Source organism: Antechinus flavipes, chromosome 1 (assembly GCF_016432865.1).
Source record: "Antechinus flavipes isolate AdamAnt ecotype Samford, QLD, Australia chromosome 1, AdamAnt_v2, whole genome shotgun sequence".
Classification (NCBI taxonomy): domain Eukaryota; kingdom Metazoa; phylum Chordata; class Mammalia; order Dasyuromorphia; family Dasyuridae; genus Antechinus; species Antechinus flavipes.
The window spans coordinates 726,241,228-726,260,813 of NC_067398.1; the positions used below are offsets into that span (position 1 = coordinate 726,241,228).

The window sequence follows — 19,586 nt, forward strand, 5'->3', positions numbered from 1 at the left end:
GTTCCGGCCGGGGAGGTCTCTTTGGGGCACAGCGCCAGCGTGGCTTCGAGGGCCCTGACAAGGGCCTGAGCGCAGGCCGGGCCAGTGACCGCCTTCAGTGTTCGCTCCTGAGTAGTAGAGGGAGATCAGGGCTGACCTCGGAGAGTCCCGACCTGCCTGGGAGGGGGCTGACGTCACCCCGTTTTGCAGACGGAAAGACTGAGGCACGGGGAGCCGAGGTGAGCCGGCCCTAAGGGCCCGCAGGGCGCGCCTCCCGCATGGCCCCTCTGCCTTCCCTCCCCTCACAAGTACCCTGATGCTGATAGGGGGTGGGCAGGGAGCACTCGGTCCTGGGGGCGGGGCGGGGCACGAGGGGCTGCAGCCCTTGAGGGAGGAGCTGGGAGTCAGCGGGAAGGCTGGGGGGTGGGGACACGCCCACGCAGGAAGGCCCTCGGAGGATCCTGGCAGTGGATTCCAGCCTGTGGGCCCGGGGGCACGTGGACATTCAGCCCGCCAGAGGGATTGAGAGGGGGCCGGGCCCCCACTCTCCAAGGCCCTGGTCTCACCCGCTGCTCCCAGCATCCTCGGGGCGCAGACACCGCCCCCTAGCGCCTGCCGAGGCCCCAGGCTCGGTCGGGGTCTTCCTCATTCCTGCTACTTCCTGCCGAGAATCCCGGACTGAACCCCCCCCCCTTCAGCAGAGTCCCCGGAGCCCCCGGTTCTCTGGTCCCAGGAGTCCGGCCAAGGCCGCCCTGAAGGCCGACGATCTGTCCCCAAGGCTCACCCCCTAAAATGTGCCTGGAGTGCCTTCGTTCCCCCTCAGCAGGGGAGCCTGAAAGGAGGGGACAGGAGGGAGGGGGGAGGCGCAGTGAGTGGGAGGAAACAGGCGCCGGCGGCGGCAGCGAGAGTCTCGCCTCACATCCCCAGAGGGCTGGGCCGGGCCGGGCCCCAGACTCCGGAGGCGGTTCTGTACCGGCCCGGTCCTGTGGCCCCGCCCCGGGGGGGTGGAGTTCTCCCTTCTCCCCTGTCACCGAGATCCCGCCTCAGCTCTTCTCCCAAACCCGCGCGCGGCCCACCGTCAGCGCTCGCCCTAAGAGAGCCGGAGTTCCCCCCGCCCCCTCCCCCTCCCGGGCGGCAGGTGATCCCGTCCGGCTCACACCCGCCGCTTCCTCCCGCTTCCACGACGGCCTCGCTGCAAGAACCCCCTCCCCCCATCCCGTGTGGCGACGCGCACGAGGACGCGCTCGTGGTTCTCGCTCGCGTTTTCCCCTTTCTGAAGGGGCTTCTCTGGGGCAGCGAGAGCCTTTCACGCCGGTCCGCGCGCTTGGGTTTGACAAGTATTCCGCCATGTTTAACTGGACTGCCCGCCGGGGGCTGGGGGGGTGGGGAGCGAGGAATATCTGGAACCCGAGGCCGTGCTGACCCTCCCACCGAGGAATATCTGGAACCCGAGGCCGTGCTGACCCTCCCACCACCCGTCAAACCAGCCGGGCCTGGGTTGTGAAAACAAAAAGCTTAAAAAAAGAAAAAGGAAGGGGGGGGGGGGGGAGGAGAAAGGAAAAAATCGGATCAAAAAGAAAGAAAATAAAAGAAAAAGTGGAAGGCTGCCGCGCTCCCCCTCAGCTCCCACAGGCCTCCCTCCGGGTGTAGACGGCTCTCTCCCGCTCTGAACAAGCGGAACTGGCCTGAATCGCCTCATCCTGGAGGAGAGTCCGGCCGTCAGAAGCCGTGGTCGTGTAGTCTTGCCGTGGACCACGATCCGCTGGGGCTGCTCACTTCCCTCGGATCAGCTCCTGTGTCTCCGGCCCCCCGAAATCCCCCGGCAGCCGCTCCCGACGGAAATCTGCTCCCGACAGAAATCCTCTCCCGACAGCCGCAGTTCCTGACAGGCCGCAGCTCCGTGTCCTTGCTGCTTGTGCTCCCACCGGCCCACTCACTCCCTCAGGACCAGATTTCTTCCCCTTTCTTCTGAGTTTTTTATATTCGCCATTGCAGCGAGGAGTCAGCCTGAGCTGCCGCACTTTTCCGCGCCCAGACAACGACGGGCTAACCTGGGGCAGCGGCCTCCTTGGGCCGGCTCCACAGGAGGAACTCTGGCTCTCAAACCATGGGCTCCAGGAAGGCTTTGCAGCAAAGGCGGGGAAGGGACGCGCTTTTTTTATTATAACTTTTTACTGACAGAACATATGCCTGAGTAATTTTTTACATTATCCCTCGCACTCGCTGCTGTTCCTTTCCCCTCCCTCCCTCCACCCCCTCCCCAGATGGCAAGCAGTCCTATACATGTTAGATATGGCACAGTGTAACCGAGATACAATAGATGTGGCAGAGCCGAACAGTTCTCTTGTGGCACAGGGAGAATTGGATTCAGAAGGTAGAAATAACCCGGGAAGAAAAACAATGCAAACAGTCTACACTCGTTTCCCAGTGTTCTTCCTTTGGGTGTAGCTGCTTCTGTCCATCCTTGATCAATTCTCTTTGTCAAAGAAATCCCTGTGCATCAGAACACATCCTCAGACAGTATCATAGTTGAGATATATAATGATCTCATTTCCCTCAGCATCAGTTCATGGAAGTCTCTCCAAGCGTCTCTGTATTCATCCTGCTGGTCCTTTCTTACCGAACAATAATGCAATGGACGCTTTGAGGACATTCCCAGGGTCAGCCTGATGGCCTCATCCTGACCCCCAAATGCCCAGGACTGACCCCCCAACCATCATCCAGTGCGGACCCTCCCATTACCGGCAACCTTCTCATCTATCCCAACCCTCCCATCCCTGCCCAGCATCCTCCTCCCGCCCCCCTCCCCCCCCCGCAGTAATGGGGGGTTCCTTGACTCAGCCTCCCAGTGCTCTGAGGCTGCCGCTGTCTCCTCCCCAATCGGCCGGGACCCGAGGGCGTCTTCTGGACACTGGCTGGTCCCGGGCCGACCGGCAGGTGGCGCTCGGGGCCGCCATGCCAAGGGGTGCCGGGCCAAAAGCTCGGCCGGGAAGCGTCCCCGAGGGCGCCGCCCCCTCCCACACCCCCAGCTTCCCGAGACTGGAGCCGGTCCCGGGGGAGGAGCCCCACGCAGGCCCCGCGGACGGCTCGCAGTGCCAGGCCGGGCCGCCCCGCTCCCTGGGGGAGCGAGGGAGAGAGCGCACAGTAAGTAAACCTCGGTACCCGGGGTCCGGGCCAGTGCTCCTCTCTGGACGTTTTCTCAGCTGAGCCCCACAACGCCCCCGCCAGGGGGCGCTGTTGTCTCCGTTTCACACAGGGCGGGACCCAGGCAGGTGGAGGTCACTTGGGTGAAGGTCCCGAGGCTGGTCCGACCTCGGGTCTTCCTGCCGAGGTTCTCTTCCCGGGGGGCACCCGGCACTGGCGGGCTCCGTGGGGGGGGGCACTGCCCAGGAAGGGCCCGTCATCCCGGAGCGGCCCGGGCTCTGTCTGCCCCCGGCGCGTGGGTGCCAGTCCTTGGGGAACCTGCCTCTGGGAGCGTGGCTTCCAGGGAACCGAGGGGCCCTCCCCTGATTCAGGGCATCCAGGGAACTCTGGGGCGGCGCGCTGTCCAGCAGGTGTGGAGAAGATGGACTGAGGGGGCCCCGGGGCCATGAGGAGACAGGGAGACTGGGAGGGACAGAGATGGAGAGGGACAGACAGAGCAGGGAGGATGAGAGGGAAAGGGGGAGAGAGACACAGGGACAAGGAGACAGGGAGACAGAGACAGGAAAGTGGGAGACAGAGGAGGAGAGAGAGCAGGGAGGATGAGAGGGAAAGGGGGAGAGAGACAGTGACAAGGAGACAGGGAGACAGGGAGGGACAGAGATGGAGAGGGACAGACAGAGCAGGAGGATGAGAGGGAAAGGGGGAGAGAGACACAGGGACAAGGAGACAGGGAGACAGAGACAGGAAAGTGGGAGACAGAGGAGGAGAGAGAGCAGGAGGATGAGAGGAAAGGGGAGAGAGAGACACAGGACAAGGAGACAGGGAGACTGGGAGGGACAGAGATGGAGAGGACAGACAGAGCAGGAGGATGAGAGGGAAGGGGGGAGAGAGACAGGGACAAGGAGACAGGGAGACAGAGACAGGAAAGTGGGAGACAGGAGAGGGAGAGAGAGCAGGGAGGATGAGAGGAAAGGGGGAGAGAGACACAGGACAAGGAGACAGGAGACAGAGACAGGAAAGTGGGAGACAGGAGAGGAGAGAGAGCAGGGAGGATGAGAGGAAAGGGGGAGAGACACAGGGACAAGAGACAGGGAGACAGAGACAGGAAAGTGGGAGAGACAGCAGGGAGGATGAGAGGGAAAGGGGGAGAGAGACAGTGACAAGGAGACAGGGAGACTGGGAGGGACAGAGATGGAGAGAGAGGAACAGACAGAACAGAGAGGATGAGAGGGAAAGAGGGAGAGAGACACAGGGACAAGGAGACAGGGAGACTGGGAGGGACAGAGATAGAGAGGGAGAGACAGAGCAGGGAGGATGAGAGGGAAAGGGAGAGAGAGACACAGGGACAAGGAGACAGGGAGACTGGGAGGGACAGAGATAGAGAGGGAGAGACAGAGCAGGGAGGATGAGAGGAAAGGGGGAGAGAGACAGTGACAAGGAGACAGGGAGACTGGAGGGACAGAGATGGAGAGAGAGGAACAGACAGAACAGAGAGGATGAGAGGGAAAGGGGGAGAGAGACAGGGACAAGGAAACAGGGAGACAGAGACAGGAAAGTGGGAGAGAGAGGAGAGGGAGAGACAGAGCAGGGAGGATGAGAGGGAAAGGGGGAGAGAGACACAGGGACAAGGAGACAGGGAGACTGGGAGGGACAGAGATAGAGAGGGAGAGACAGAGCAGGAGGATGAGAGGAAAGGGGAGAGAGAGACACAGGGACAAGGAGACAGGGAGACTGGGAGGACAGAGATAGAGAGGAGAGACAGAGCAGGGAGGATGAAAGGGAAAGGGGGAGAGACACAGGGACAAGGAGACAGGGAGACAGAGACAGGAAAGTGGGAGAGAGAGGAGAGGGAGAGAGAGCAGGGAGGATGAGAGGGAAAGGCCCCGGGTGACCGCCTTCTTCCGTGACCCTTTGGTCAGAGGGCAGGGGCTCTCCCACGAGGCAGTGATCCTGGGGATGGAGGAGAGCCAGCCCGTGAACCACCTGTCCAGGGGGGCGGCTGGGCTGCTGAGGACCTGGGCCGCCTCGCTTTGGAGGATCCCTTGCAAGTACGATGGTTACCGGAAGCCCTGGAAATCTTTGGGGAAACTTCCCGGGAAACCTTGTAACATTGTTGCAAGCTCCGCGGAGCCCATTGTTCCTAGACACAAAGTAGCCCCGCGGCCACGCTTGGATCCAGTTTGTAACCAAGCTCTGGGCCAGCACAGCAAAGGAGGCCGCGAATGCACCAGGAATACAAATGTAAACAAAAGTAGTTCAGGCCCTTCCGGTCTGACGGGGGAGGGGAGAGGACAAGCGCCTTGGACCGGATTCATAAGGGATAGTCTGAGACACTGGGGTGGGGGGGCGACACGGGGACCCTTGAGGGAAGAGAGGGAGGACGGCAGTCGCAGGTGGGGCTGGGGAGAGTCCCAGAGAGGAGGGACGGAGGAGGAGCCCGGGGGCACTGGTTTGCAGGGTGCCCTGGGAAGCGGTAACAGACATCCTGTCCTTTCCTCCGTCCTGCCGCTGCCTCTCTCCTCGGCCTCTGACTCCCTCCCGTTGGCCTCCTCCGGTTTTTCCAGGGTCTATTAGCTGTCTTTTCTTCTTCTGAGCCGGACATCAGCCGCTGGCCCCTCTTCCTCTCCCCGACAGAAGCCATCAAATGATGGAACGAATGATGTGGCTGCCGTTCGGTCGTTTCCACGTCCGACTCTTCGTGACCCCATTTGGGCTTTTCTTGACAAAGACATTGGAGTGATCAGCCACATCCTTCTCCAGACTCGTTTTCTAGATGAGGAAACTGAGGCAAACGGGGGAGGCCACTTGGCCACTGTCTGAAGTCAGATGTGAATTTAGGAGAGGAGTCTTCCCAACTCCAGGGCTGGGCTCTAGCCACTGCTCTGCCCCCGCTGCTCTTCTCATAACAAATAGGTCGGGATAACCCAGGGACCCCCCTCCCCCTCCCCCACAGCCCTGGTGCCAATCCGAGGCCCATCTTGAGCTCCTCCCCATGCGATGGGCGGAGACCTGGCCCAGCACTCTGAGAACTGAAGGGAAGCTCCCTCCAGGACCCAGAGCTAACCGCCAGGGTCGGGCTGGGAAGAGGAGAGGCTCTGCCCCCGTGGCAGGAGCCAGGCCTGGCAGGGGAGTGCTAGGAGAAACTGAGGAAGGCTCCGAGTGGACTAGGAGAAGTTGCAGTCCTGCCCTTGGGGGGCGGCATTCCCTGAGGGAAGGAGAAGAAAGGATTAGCTGCCTACTGTGTGCCAGGCCCCGGGAAGCCCTTGACAACCGTCATTTTGTCTGGAAGGCAGGGGGCTATTTCCATCCTCCTTTTAGAGGTGAGGAAACTGAGGCAGCCCGGACTGAAGAAGCACAGCTTGCGAGCAGCAGGGGCACAGCTGAACTGAGGTCTTCCTGACTGCAGGGGCTGCTTCTAACTGAAGAAGCCTTTCCTGCCATAGAGGACAGAGGGGCGGGAGCAGGCACACACTTTGCGTCTTGTTAAAGGAAAGATTTTTTGGTTTGTTTTGCTGAGGCAGTTGGGGCTGAGTGACTTGCCCGGGGTCACACAGGTAGGAAGTGTTAAGTGTCTGAGGTCGGATTTGAACTCAGGTCCTCTGGATTTTAGGGCCAGCACTCTATCCATTGCACCATTTAGCTGCCTCCGAGTTTTTGTTTTTGTTTCTCTTCTTTATTATCTTAAATAAATTTTTTTTAGTTTATTTCAACACACATTGCTTTATGAATCATGTTGGAAGAGAAAAATCAGAAAAAAAAAAAGGGAAAAAATGGGAGAAAAAAACCAGAAGGGGAAAAAGTGAATATTGCATGCGGCGCTGCGGATTCAGTCTCCTTAGCTCTTTTTCTGGACGAGAGTGGCATTTTCTCTCCAAAATCCATTGGGATTGCCTTGGATCACTGAAGCCCTGAGGAAAAAAAGGCTTTCATAGTTGCCCATTGCACGATGTATTCCTGGTTCTGCTTGTTTTGCTCAGCATCAGTTCATGTGAATCTTCCCAGGCCTTTCCATAAGCAGCTTGTTCGTCATTTTGTATAGAACAAGAATATTGCGTTCCATTCACCTACCGTAATGTACTCAGCCATTCCCCGGATAAGGAGCATTCCATCAATTTCCAGTTCCTTGCTGCTACAAAAAGAGCTGCCCCAGTTTCGCCCCCGTGGGTCTTTTCCTCTCCTTTATGATTTCTTTGGGATCCAGACCCAGATCAAAGGGCACGCACCCTTTGATCCCCTTTGGGCATGGTTCCAAATTGCTCTCCAGAATGCTTGGATCATTCCCAACTCCACCGACTGCATCAGCGCCCCAGCTTTCCCATACCCTCTCCGACATTTATCATTAAGGAAAGATCTTTTTAAAAGATTTGATTTTTCCAATTACATGTAAAGATCGTTTTTAACATCCATTTTTGGAAAACTCTGTTTCCAATCGTTCTCCTCCCTCCCTCCTTTACCTTCCCCCTCCCCAAGACAAGACGCAATCAAAAATTCCTTTAAACATATGTCACGTTGCCATGTTGTGCAAGGAAAACCAGACCAAAAGGGGGAAAGCACCAGCACCAAACACAACTTAACCGACAGGGGACAAGCCTCGGATCGGGCCACGTTCAGTCTCCGCAGCGCTCTCCCTGGATGCTTCATTCATTAAACAGAGACATTCACCATCTTAAATCTTGAGTTGCCTCTCTGTCTCTCCGATTCCGTTCCCAAGCCGTAGGCTTTACAGACTGGTTGTCTTACAGAGCTTTTGCTCCTCCTCGGCCCTGGTTCCCTTCGATGACCCACTGTTGATGTCCTGCCGGACAGGACAGATGCCCTTGGTATTTCCATCCCCAGTCCATGGGAATTGCCTCGAGTCACCTCCTGGTTGAGAAGAGCCGTTGATCATGACAAGATCTTGCTGTCGCTGCGTCCCATGATCCCCTGCTCCTGCTCACTTCCCTCAACTTCAGTCTCTCGGCCTCTCTGCAATCAGCCCTCTCGGCATTTCTTAAGGAAGCATAACCTTCCATAACCTTCTCATGTGCAAGGAAAGGGGTCCAGCGGTGAAAGGCTCCCCTCCCCTCAGCGATCCGAGGCAATCCCCACCAACTTGAACACAAAATGCCGCCTGCGTCCGGAGAAAGACCCGAGGAGCTGAATGGGCATCGGTACATGCTGGCTCACTATTCTTTCTGGGGGTTTTTTAATCCCTCTCGTGATCTTTCCTTTTATTCTGATTTTTCTCTCCCAACACGATTCAGAAAACAATGTGTATAAAAAAGAAATAACGCCACAAATAAAAAAGGAAAGGTCTTGTTTAAATTTTTTTTTTAATTTTAAAGCTTTTTATTTCCAAAACACGTGCACAGAGTTTTCCACACTTACCCTTGGAAAACCTTGGGTTCCAATTTTTATCTCAGTCCCTTCATCCCTTCCCCTCCCCTAGATGGCAAATTAATCCAATATATGTTAAACAGGTGCAATTCAAAAAGGAAAGATCTTGCAGTAAATCCTTGATGGGCCCTGGCCCCGCAGGCCTAGACTTTCTGGATTTCTGCTACTGCCTGAGAACTGCTCTTTGTGTGGTTAAGTGACTTGCCCAGGGTCACATAGCTCGGCAGTGTCTGAGACCACATGCTGACCCACAGGCCAGTTCTCCCTGCACCGGGCGACCCCCTGATCCTCTCTCTGCAGGCCGGGACTGCCCGGACACTGGGAGGCTTGACGAAGGAAGAACAAAGGGCAGCCAGTGCTTCTGCCCCTGGCATTGGTACCATGGCCTGCAGCTCGCATCCTAAGGCCTTTTTCCCATGACACTAAGTTTGAACCTGCCTCTGGCCAGCTTGGTCTCCCGGCCTCCGTTCTGCCCTCCAGTCCCAAGAGAGACCAGTGCCGAGCCTGCGGCTGGCTCCTGGCTGGGCCCTCCGGTCTGGGGCCTCCTTCCTCTGGGGCAGCTTCTCAGCTGGGAAGGACAGACCCCTCCCCGGAGCCCGAGGCTGTCCCTCAGCATGGTTCGCTCCTGGAGTCTACTTAACAGATGTTGGCTGACTGGGCGGGAGAGCGAGAGAAAGGGGAGATTCAGGTCCCTGGCTCATCAGGCTCCTTCGCTGTGGCTACCACAGGGAAGGAAGAACTAAGGTTCTGTGGGGTGGGCCGGGGGGCCAAGCGTCGATCCTCATGGCAGGTGCTCTTCTTACCCCCATTTCATAGGTGAGGAAACCGAGGCAGATAGGAGTTAAAGGACTGGTCCAGCATCCCAGGACTAGTAATGTGTGAGACCAGATTTGAATCTCTTCCTGGCCATGGGTACGGTGACATTATCTTAGTAGTCTTTGGGAACCTGGTCTCCAGGGACGGAGACCAGAACCTGGGCCGCTTCCCTACCTAATGTCTGCCTTTTGGGCAGCCCCCAGCCTGCTACCGAGGCTCCAGGGAAGAGAGGACCCTCTGAACCTTTTGCCGCATGGCTCAGCGGCCGGGGGGTCCGGCTGAGGCGGCAGGGGAGCGGCTCTGGCTGCGCTGCGGCTCTCTGGCTCGGGCAGTCCCCGGGGGCCACGCGGTCCCTGTTCCAAGCCCCTGGACTTACTTCAATGCCCCTGGAGCGGGGAGGACTGCTCCATCTGGCCTCCCCAGTGCCGGGCACACAGTAGGTGCTTGTGTGACATGGGAGACCTGGCCAGCCTTCAGGGTTAGCATGGCACGTCCTCATCGGAGAAAGCTCTATGAGATCCCAGAAGAAACGCGAGATGCTCCAGGCTAGAGAATCCACCCCAAGCGCTCCCGCCGGTGTCCGACCTGTGGCCGAGCCCCCCGAGCTCCTCTCGGCCTGATCGGCCACGCGGCGGCCACACTCCCACGTCCTGATGCCATCTGGGGCCTCCCCACGAACGAAGGAGACCCGTCACCGGGTGCTTACAACCACCTAAGGAACTGGACCGACTGGTGGGATCTGTGAGACGGCGAGGAGACAAAGGGTCAAGCTCCCAAGCATTTCAGTTTATTAAGCAGCGGATGCCTCTTCCCCAACCTATCGGGGCCGTCGCCTCCCTCAGCTTTGGCCCCGGACCCCAACTACGGGGGGGGGGGGAGAAGTTTATTATAAACAATTCATGAATTAAAATGAAACAATACAAGATTAGGCACTCTGACTTCAATTAGGGATTTTCTTAGTTAGGAGGGGATCGGCAAAAAGTACAGTTTCCTGGATTCAGAAAAGGAGGTGCCTCCCAGTGTCCGTAAATGATCAAAGGACTTTGGAACCGATAACCGATCGATGAGAACGGGGCCAGCTTTCAGACGCGACACGGGGCCCCTGGAGCCGTGCGACTGTGAGAAAACGCTCTGCAGCAACCTCTGGCCGGGTGTCTGGTCAGTGTAATGGAGGTCCTTAGTTATGGGTCTCTAAGCAGCAGTGGGATGTGGTCCAGCTCAGTCACGCGGGGCCAGGTTCACACAGTGCAATAAGGTTTTCGCCCAACTCCCATACTTGAATAGAGTTTTCTCGCTGGACAGAAATTGGACTAGACCCATAATTGAATAGAAAGGAAACCGAGTTGGCTCCAGATTTGAGTCACAAGACAGAATCAATGTGGTCCATTCAGTTCCCATCATCACTTGCAGCTCCAAGCTCCTCAATTCTCTCAAATGCTTCCTTTGGATTCAGGGGACACTGGGCAGCCCATACAGGAAGGAGGACAAGAGGAAGCAGAGGCCAGCCAACCCAAGAGGGGAGACACAGACTTAGCCTGAGGTCTTCTTTGCCTGCGCAGAAAGGCAGGTGCCAGACATATTATAGCTCCTTTCCTATCTGACTTCTGTCCTGGCAAGTCTCACCTTCCATAGGAGCAGCAGGTTCTTCCAGGGAGGAAAAGCTGAAATGTTCCAAGTCCAAGGACAGTACGGATTTCTCACCCAGACTTTCCCTTCCAGACAATTGTGGCTTTTACTACTACCCTTAGGTGCCATTAGTTGGTGCAGTGGATAGAGCACCAGCCCTGAAGTCAGAGGACCTGAGTTCAAATCTGACCTCAGACTGACACCTCCTGGCTGTGTGACCCTGGCAAGTCATTTAACCCCAACTGCCTCGGCAAAAGAAAATACTATCCTTAGAGGGAAGAGCTGGAAAGCCCTTCCAAGTTCATTTTGGGCTTACCTTAGCCCAGGGGAGGGAGAAAGTAGCCTGGAGCTCTCTGGGCTTTCGCCTTGTCGGTAGATAGGGTTCCCAAGAAAGAAAAGTCAGAGCAGTCTGAATCACAGTGGCGAAGTACAGAGTCCTGGGCTTGGCTTGGGGTGATGAAGGATAAGCACAAGCAACAGGGCCTGGTTGGAGAGGAGGCCTAATGGACAACCAGGGTGAGGCCACGGGGAGCCGGCCAGCGGAGTCAGAAGCTTCAGGGGCTGCCACGTTCCCTTTTTTTCCTGGGGAGTGGAAGATGGACTGGGGTGAGGAGACACCAAGGCAGGCGGACCCCTGGCAGCTCTTGTAATAAATAGTTTAGGGGTGAAGTGCTGAGGGACTGCCTGAGGATGGGGGCTGTGTCAGAGAAGAGGAGGGGGCGTGGCTAAGAGATGCTGCAGAATTGAAATCAACAAGAGGTGTTGAAATCAGCCAGAGATGGAGCACAGGTGAAACAGACCAGAGGTGGGGCACAGGTGAAATGGACCAGAGATGGAACACAGGTGAAATGGACCAGAGGTGGGGCACAGGTGAAATGGACCAGAGGTGGGGCACAGGTGAAATGGACCAGAGGTGGGGCACAGGTGAAATGGACCAGAGGTGGGGCACAGGTGAGATGGACCAGAGGTGGAACACAGGTGAGATGGACCAGAGATAGAGCAGAGGTGAGATGGACCAGAGGTGGGGCACAGGTGAAATGGACCAGAGGTGGAGCAGAGAAAAAATCAACAGGCCTTGGCACCATATTAGATCTGGGAGAGAAGAGAGAATGAAGAATCCAGCCAGGATGACCCCTAGGTTGCAAGCCTTGAGGGCCCGGGAGGACGGGGTATCTTTAATGATAGTAGGGAAGTTTGGATGGGGGGTATTTTGGCGGGGAAGATAAGAGACCAATTTTAGCCATACTGAGTTAAAGAGGCCTACTGAACATCTGGTTCGACGGTAAACACGCAGTTGCAGATGGGTGGTTGGAGGTGAGCAAAAAGATTAGTGTAGGAAGGCTCGATGTGAGAATCATTACATTTGTGAGAGCATAGTGGTACGGAGGATGAAGAGAAGAGGGCCCAGGACAGAGCCCTGAGGGACATCCATGGTCAGAGGGTGCGATCCTGAGGGGGATCCAGCAAAGGAGACTGAGGAGGAACAGTCAGAGGGGGAGGAGGAGAATCGGGAGAGAAAAATCAGATCCAAAAGGGAAAAAAACAAAAGAAAAAAACAAGCAACAACAAAGTTGAAAATCCGGTGTGATTCACACTCAGGCCTCCTAGTTTTCTCTGGGTGCAGACAGCCCTCTCCATCCCACGCCTATTAGCATTGGCCTGAAGCACCTCGCTGTTCAAAAGAGCCATGGCTGGTGACCACTTTACCTTGTAAACACCTATTATTTGCCAGTAAGTCAAACACTTTCCAGATATGTCATCGGATCTTTGCATCAGTCCTATGAAGTAGGTATTATTATTATCTCCATTTTACAGAGGAGGAAACTGAGGCAGAGAGAGGATAAGTGACTCGGCCAAAGTAACGCAGTTACTGTCTGTGGCTGTATTTGAACCTTTTTCTTTTTGACTCCAGGCCCAAAGTTCCGCCGCTGCCTTGCGAGAGCTCCAGAATGCTGAGAAAAGGTCGTTAGCTCTGGCGACCAAGAGGGGCTCAAGAACTAAAAGGAGGCGGGAATGCAGGCGGGGGGAACGGAAGGAAGCAAAGGCAGCAAGTGTAGACGGCCGAGGAGGGGAGAGAGAGTGAGGATCGCTGGGGATGAAGAGAGACAGTGACTTGGCCAAGCTTGGAGGAAGCAGGGAAGCAGCCAGAGTCAGAGGATGATGGGGGGAGCACTGCTGCAGCAGGAGGGACGCTGGAGGGAGCACTCTGCTGGCCTGGGCAGGAGGATTCATGGAGGAGGCACTGTGCCACGGCAAGCAGGAGGGATAGATGTCGGGCACTTGGGTTGGCAGAGGGAGGGCCGGGCTTAGGACACGGCCCCCTTTTGACATGAGACAGGGAACAGCCAGGGTCTCTAGTCTTTGACCCTCTTCCTTTCTAGAACAGGACGGGAAGCCAGAGAGGGAAGGGGCCGGCCTCCAGTTTCCCAGTTCAGTGCCCTGTGAGTCAGGCCCCTGGAGCCTCCCCCGGGGCTGTCCCTGCTGGAAACAAAGCTGCCTTGTCCAGCTGCTGCTGCTGCCTGGAGTCCCTGGGGGCGGGTCTGTCCCCAGAAGGGATGGGGGGCTGTCGGGGCCCCTTTTGGGGCAGAGCTGCCAGGGCAGGGCCCTCCTAGGGGCAATGAGGGGCCCGAGGTGCTTGGCGACCTGGGCAGGGCTAGGAGATGGCCAGAGGGAGCTGGCTCTCCCCCTCAGGCTGCCATTAGGGCCGGTGCCTTGGGGACCCATGGGTGGGGGCCCTGGGGACCCGCTGCCTTCGCCCGGGGTGGGGGTGGGGGGGAAGGAGCTGAGCCGCCAGCAAGGATGGGCTGGCAGAGCCAGTACAAGACCCCGGGCAGCAGCTGCCACCTGCAGGCCTTCCCAGGGGGGGCACACGGGCCTTCTCCCTGCTCCCCAAGCCCCCTGGTCCCTGGGCAGGCAGGGAGTCAGCACTTCTCCCTTAGCCTGAGACAGAGGGCTTGGTCACATGACTGGTCCTGCCTGGAGGAGGGGAGGGGGCTGGACCCAGCTCAGCCCACAAAGGATGGGGGAGGGGGAGGGCTGAGGCAGGATGAATCCCCAGCCGATGACCGTGGCTGGCTCACTGTGGGGCCAGGGGCACCCTGGGCCGCCCTGAGGAGGGGAGGGGGGGGGAGTCCGCCCCAGGGCATCAGCTGCAGGCAGTCCCCTCCAAAGGTTAGGCCCCAGGCCACCGAGTCCCAGTTGCTGTTGACCCCCGAGGGCGGCTCCGCTGGGCAAGGCCTTGTGGGCCTCGGGTTTGGCTGCTCTGTCATTTGGAAGGGAGGGGCTGGAGCTGCTGCCCAAGGAGCAGGCCTTTGTCCTCCCTTCCCGGCTGCCCTGGCCCGGGAAGCTGGGGCATCTGGGGGTGCTCCCTTCTGTCCCGGCTTGGCCACGCTCCTCCTCCCCCAGCCCTGGCACCCCCTGTGCCAGGGAAAGACGGCGTCTGACTTGCCAAGGGCCGGCAGGCCCCGCCATCCTCGGGTCCTGAGAGGGACGAGCCCGGGCGTCAGGGCCTGAGCCCCCACCCTTGAAGGCCTTCAGAGATGGCTCCAGCCCCCAGCCAGGCTGGTCTTCCAGGGAGCCGGGCAGGGAAAGGGCTCTCTGGTCCGCGGCTGACAAGGGAGCAGCCCGTGCTGGGCTGCAGGAAACCCGACACTGGGGGCCGACAGAGAGCTGGAGCCCCCGGTCGCCTCCGAGGCCCCCGAGGCCCTGCTCACTGGCTGGGGCCGCTTCCAGGGCCAGGGTTCCCACGGAGCCTGGTTAGCCCCCAGAGGGCCCTGCTCTCTGGAGGGCATCTGCCTTCCCTGCCCCCTCCCATCTCCCCTTCCTCCTTCTCCTTTCCTTCCCCTTCCTCTATCTTTTCCTCCTCCTCCCTTTCCTCTTCCCTCTCCTCCTTTCCTTCCTCCTCTTTTCCCCTCCTCCTCCTTTCGTTCTTCTTCATTTTCCCCTTTCCTTCTTTTCCTCTTCCTCCTTTTCCCTTTCCCTTTCTTCACCTTTTCTTCTTCCCTCTTCTCCTTCCCTTCCTTTTTTTCCTCCCCCTCCTCTTTTTCTTCTTCTCTTTCCTCTCCTCTTCCTTTTCTTTTCCTCCTCTTCCTTCTCCTTTTTTTCCTCCTCCCTTTGCTTTTTTCCTCTCCTTCCTCCCTTTCCTTCCCTCCTCCTATTTCTTCTCCTTTTTCCCCTCCCCTTCCTCCTTTTCCCCTTTCTCCCCTTCCTCCTTTTTCTTTTCTTCCTTTCCTCCTCCTTTTTCTCCTCCCCTCCCTCCTCCTCCTCTGAGGACCATTTCTTTTGTCCTGGAGGGCCATGGTGACTCCTCAGGAAGGGGGGGAGAGGTAGGAAGCCCGACCCCCCAAGGGCAGAGGAGTAAAAGAGGCTCTGGGGCAGGTTTCCTGGGGGGGGGGGTCTGGGAACCTGCATCCACAGCCACAGACCTTGTTCATCCCGCTCCCCTTCCCCCCCTTCCCCCTGCCCCCCCCCAGGACCTAGAACAGGAGGTGGAAGGTGCTGGCGCAGATTTTGGCTCCATGTATGGAAAAACCGAATCCTGATGTGAATAAGCGAAGGCGGTGAGTTCATCGATGTGGAAAACTCCCCCGGCTTCCTCCCCCACCCAGCCCGGGAAGTTGGAGGTAGGTGAGCCCAGGGGAGATGCTCAGGCCCCAGGGCTGGGGGCAGGGCAGCCCGGGAGCACGAGGAGCAGGGGTTTCTGGGACAGGTGCCCACCGGGCCTGACCACAGGACTTTGAAGCGTCATGCCATGGCTCAGCTAATTGCTTCTGGCTTCCCGACAGCCCCAGGAACCTGCCGGCTGGTCTGCGCGGCCCATCCCGGGGGCCTCCCGGGCCCAACTGGGCTGCGCCAGGGCCGGGGAGTCGGGCAGAAAGCTCCCCGGGGACGCCCTGCTTCTTGCGCCCCCCTCCCCCCATGTCCCCTTCGAGCTGGCGTGGTTGCAAACAGGAGCCCTGCAAGGGCCCAGCTCCCGCTGACCCCCCAGTCCTGGAGCTCCCTGGCTGGGATCCTCGCTCCCAGGCTGCTGCACCCCACCCCACCCCCACCCCCGGGGCACCTCCATTTCCCTGGGGGTCCTTCCTGATGGTGAGCAGCTAGGTAGCACACTGAGTAGCTGTGCGACGCCGGACAAGTCACCTCACGCTTTTTGACTCAGTTTCCTCATCTGTGAAATGAGCAGAAAAAGGCAAAGGCCGAGACAACCCCCCAAACGTCCTGAAGCGACTGAACGGTCCTGGGAGGAGCCCCTAGCGCAGATGGGGGGGGCCTAACCTTCATTAGCCTCAGATACAGGGGACGCCCGGGGCAGGCGAGGACAATGCCAGCGGCTTCTTTTCTAGGTCATCCAGATCCCGGCCGCTCCGAGCCCGTCCCAGCCCTTTTCCCAGAGGAAGGGTCTTCAGTCTGGGATCTTCAGGAGTCCCAGTCCCGCCTACTTCCCCCGGCCCAGCCTAAAGAGTGCACGCGCGCTGCCCCGGGGGGAGGGAGGAGGCGCTATCTGCACCGGGGAAGGGCCGGGACTGCCCGGGAGAGGCGGTGGCCGCGGCGGCCTCGGCTCCTTTAAGAGCCCCGCCCCACCGTGGCCTCGCCCCTTCCTGCGCTGGAGGCGGGCGGAGCCGAACCGGGCTGTGGAGGTTGGGGCCGGGACCGAGGCCGGGACCGGGAGAGGCTGAGAGGCCGGGCCGGGACCCAGACCCAGATCGGATCCAGAGCCGGACCCAGACCCGGATCCAGACCCAGATCCAGAGAGATCCAGACACAAGCTGAGCGAGGGAGGAGGAGGAGGAGGAGGAGGAGGAGGAGGAGGAGGAGCCGGAGCCGGAGCCGGAGCCGGAGCCGAAGCGGGAGGAGCCCCCTCCTCCCCGCCCCTCGCCAGACTCCCCCCCACCCTCAGCCTCCCTCCCCCACCGCAAGGTCCTCCTCTCTGCTCCGGCTGCTCCCGAGAAGCCCCTCCTCTCCAACCCCAGCCGGGCTCCTTTCCCAGCTCGCGCCTCCCCCTCCCCGCAGCCCCCTCCCCCCATCGGGAGGTCCCCCTCCCCGCCTCCCAGGCCGGGGGCATTGTTCCCCGGGAAGGTCCGGAGAGAGGCTGGCGGGCGGGGCCATGGGGGCCCGGCCCCCTCCGCCGCCCGGGCAGGGTCTGGGGGTCCCCCCCGGGGGCCTGTGAGCCGAGCCCGCCCAGCGCCCGGCCGCGCGGCCGCCCGGCTCCGTGCCCCGGCTCCCCTCCCCTCCCCCCAGGTGATCCGCCTCGGCCGGGGGGAGGCTCGGGGGCTCCCGCGGCCATGGTGGACCCCGTGGGCTTCGCCGAGGCGTGGCGGGCGCAGTTCCCGGCCTCGGAGCCTCCCCGCATGGAGCTGGGCTCGGTGAGCGCCATCGAGCAGGAGCTCCAGCGCTGCCAGGCGTCCATCCGGAGGCTGGAGCTGGAGGTCAACCAGGAGCGCTTCCGCATGATCTACCTGCAGACGCTGCTGGCCAAGGAGAGGAAGAGCTACGACCGGCGGCGCTGGGGCTGCCCCGGGGCCGAGCCCCCGGCCGAGCCCCCGGCCGCCGAGCGGGAGGGCCCCGGCAAGTCCCCGCGGACGCCTCCGGCCGCCGAGCGGGAGGGCCCCGGCAAGCCCCCGCGGACGCCCCCGGCCGCCGACGGCTCGCCCCGGGCGCGCGCCCGGGGCCAGCCGCCCAGCGTGGCCGCCCTGCGCTCCACCTTCGAGCGGGCCCGCGGCGGCCCCGGGCCCGGCGGCGGCGGCGACGACAAGCCCTTCTACGTGAACGTGGAGTACCACCAGGAGCGCGGGCTGGTGAAGGTCAACGACAAGGAGGTCTCGGAGCGCATCAGCTGCCTGGGCAGCCAGGCCATGCAGCAGGAGCGCCGCAAGGGCCAGCCACCTGCCGGGGCCCCCGCCGCGCGGCCCGCCTGCTGGGAGCCCGCCGCCGCCGGCGACTACGAGGACGCCGAGCTGAACCCGCGCTTCCTGCGGGACAACCTGCTGAGCGCGCGGCCCGCCGACTGCCAGCCCGGCCCCGGCGCCTGCGGCCCCGCGCCCGACGAGGCCCGGGGCCCCGCGGCCTGGCGCGAGCACAAGCCGCTGACCTGGCCGCGCCGCTCCTACTCCCCGCGCAGCTTCGAGGACATCGGCGGCGGCTACACCCCCGACTGCAGCTCCAACGAGAACCTCACGTCCAGCGAGGAGGACTTCTCCTCGGGCCCCAGCCCCACGGCCGGGGGCCACTCGGAGCGCCGCCAGAGCCGCTCGCCGTCGCAGACCTCCCAGCAGTCCCTGGACAGCAGCAGCCCCCCGACGCCCCAGGCCCAGAAGCGGCCCCGGCCGGGCCAGGTGGTGGTGGCCGAAGCCACCATCGTGGGCGTCCGGAGGACGGGCCAGATCTGGCCCGGGGACGATGGCGCGGCCGCCCGCGAGGGGGCTTTCCCCGGAGAGCCAGGTGGGCACCGCGGCGCGGCGGGCGGGGACGGGGGCGGGGGGGAGGGAGGCGGTACGGGGGTGGGCGCGGGAGCCGGCTGCGTACTGCCGGGCGGGGTGGCGAGAGAGGGGGACGTCTGGGGGCCGGGGGCACAGGGGAGGCTGGAGGGCGAGGGGCGGGCCACGGGCACAGAGTGGGAGGCCCCGGAAGGGAGTCCCTGCTGGCTGTGGGTGTTGCCCGCCCCGGGGCAGGTGGGTGCTTGGGACAGTGGGTGAAAGAAGCCCCCCCCCCCCCCCCAGGCCGTCCTGCCTGTGGGCTTTGTAATCTCCCGGCGGCCCGGGGCTGGAAGCTCTTCTGCCCTCCGGGCGAGACCCGCCCCCGGCACCTTCTCCGCCCCGCCCCGCCCCCTTCCCCTTGGGATGGGCTGACGGCCCGGGCCTGGGGCCCCGGCCCCGCCCTCATTCGGGGCAGGGGGGAGCAGCCTCTTTGGGGAGATGCCGTGTGGGCTCCTGGCCCTCGGCGCACCCCCCCCCACACCCCCACCCCCCCCGCCGCCGCCTCTTTGTCCTTCGCCCTGCCGCCCCTCCCCCACCGCTTCCCCGCCCCCTCCGGGGATCCTGTTTAACCCAGGTGGGGACGGGGCCTGAGGGGGGAGGGCTGAGAGTGAGCCCGGGGAGAGCAGAATGGGGGCCTGGGGCTGTGACCCCCGGGCCAGGGCCCTCTCCCCGCCCCCTGGATCGCAAAGGATGCTTTGGGGGGGGGACTGCTTCCGCCAAGGCCTGGGGGGCGGGGAGCGCCCCCACATCCTGCGGGCCTTATTTCTGAAGCGTGTTCGGGGAGGGGGCAGGCAGGGAGAGAGGGCCCTGGGGCCGCTTGGGGCAGGGAGGGTAGGGGGGCGGGCAGCCTGTGGGTGAGGGGGCAGCAGGAGGGCAGGGTTGCTCCGAAGGCTGGGGGGGGGGAGACCAATGTGGCAGGGGGCTGGAGGGGAGGGGGGAGGGCAGGCCTCCGGGTAAGGGTCATCAAAGCGAGCTGTCCCTGCTCCACTCTGGGATTGGCCTGGCTCTGCCTTCCCCTGCGGTTGGGGCTGCTGGGAAGGCGGGCAGCGCCCAGGGTCCAGCGGGATGGGCAGCCTGCTCCCTGGCTGGGGCTGCTGGGAAGGCGGGCAGGGCTGCGTTTGTTGACAGTGATGGTGAATGGCTGGCATTTGCTTAGAACCTTCAAGTTTGCCG

At 61.1% G+C, this 19,586-nt stretch overlaps 2 protein-coding genes across 3 annotated transcripts in view; both read left to right on the forward strand.

Annotated features, from left to right (window-relative positions):
• The first annotated feature begins 14,480 nt into the window (after nucleotides 1-14,480).
• Nucleotides 14,481-16,739, forward strand: LOC127545890 (WAS/WASL-interacting protein family member 3-like). 2 transcript variants are annotated; one of them, XR_007949848.1, is made up of 2 exons: nucleotides 14,481-15,563; nucleotides 16,284-16,738. XR_007949848.1 is itself a non-coding variant. In XM_051973396.1 (2 exons), the coding sequence occupies exon 1, from the start codon at nucleotides 14,481-14,483 to the stop codon at nucleotides 15,480-15,482; it is 1,002 nt and encodes a 333-aa protein (XP_051829356.1). In that variant the 3' UTR covers nucleotides 15,483-15,500; nucleotides 16,284-16,739. The 2 variants fall into 2 exon arrangements, 1 of the variants encoding a protein (XP_051829356.1); XM_051973396.1 differs by having other exon boundaries at nucleotides 14,481-15,500; nucleotides 16,284-16,739.
• A 5-nt stretch (nucleotides 16,740-16,744) lies between these two features.
• BCR (BCR activator of RhoGEF and GTPase) overlaps nucleotides 16,745-19,586 on the forward strand; it is a 37,599-nt gene continuing 34,757 nt past the window's right edge. The window contains exon 1 of the mRNA XM_051973387.1: nucleotides 16,745-18,378. Within this exon, the coding sequence (XP_051829347.1) occupies nucleotides 17,223-18,378 (1,156 nt within the window). The 5' untranslated portion in view covers nucleotides 16,745-17,222. The remainder of the gene's footprint in view (nucleotides 18,379-19,586) is intronic.

What these genes read in the sequence shown, in the direction of transcription:
- LOC127545890 (XM_051973396.1), top strand. Translation starts at nt 14,481, where the DNA reads ATGGCTCCAGCCCCCAGCCAGGCTGGTCTTCCAGGGAGCCGGGCAGGG.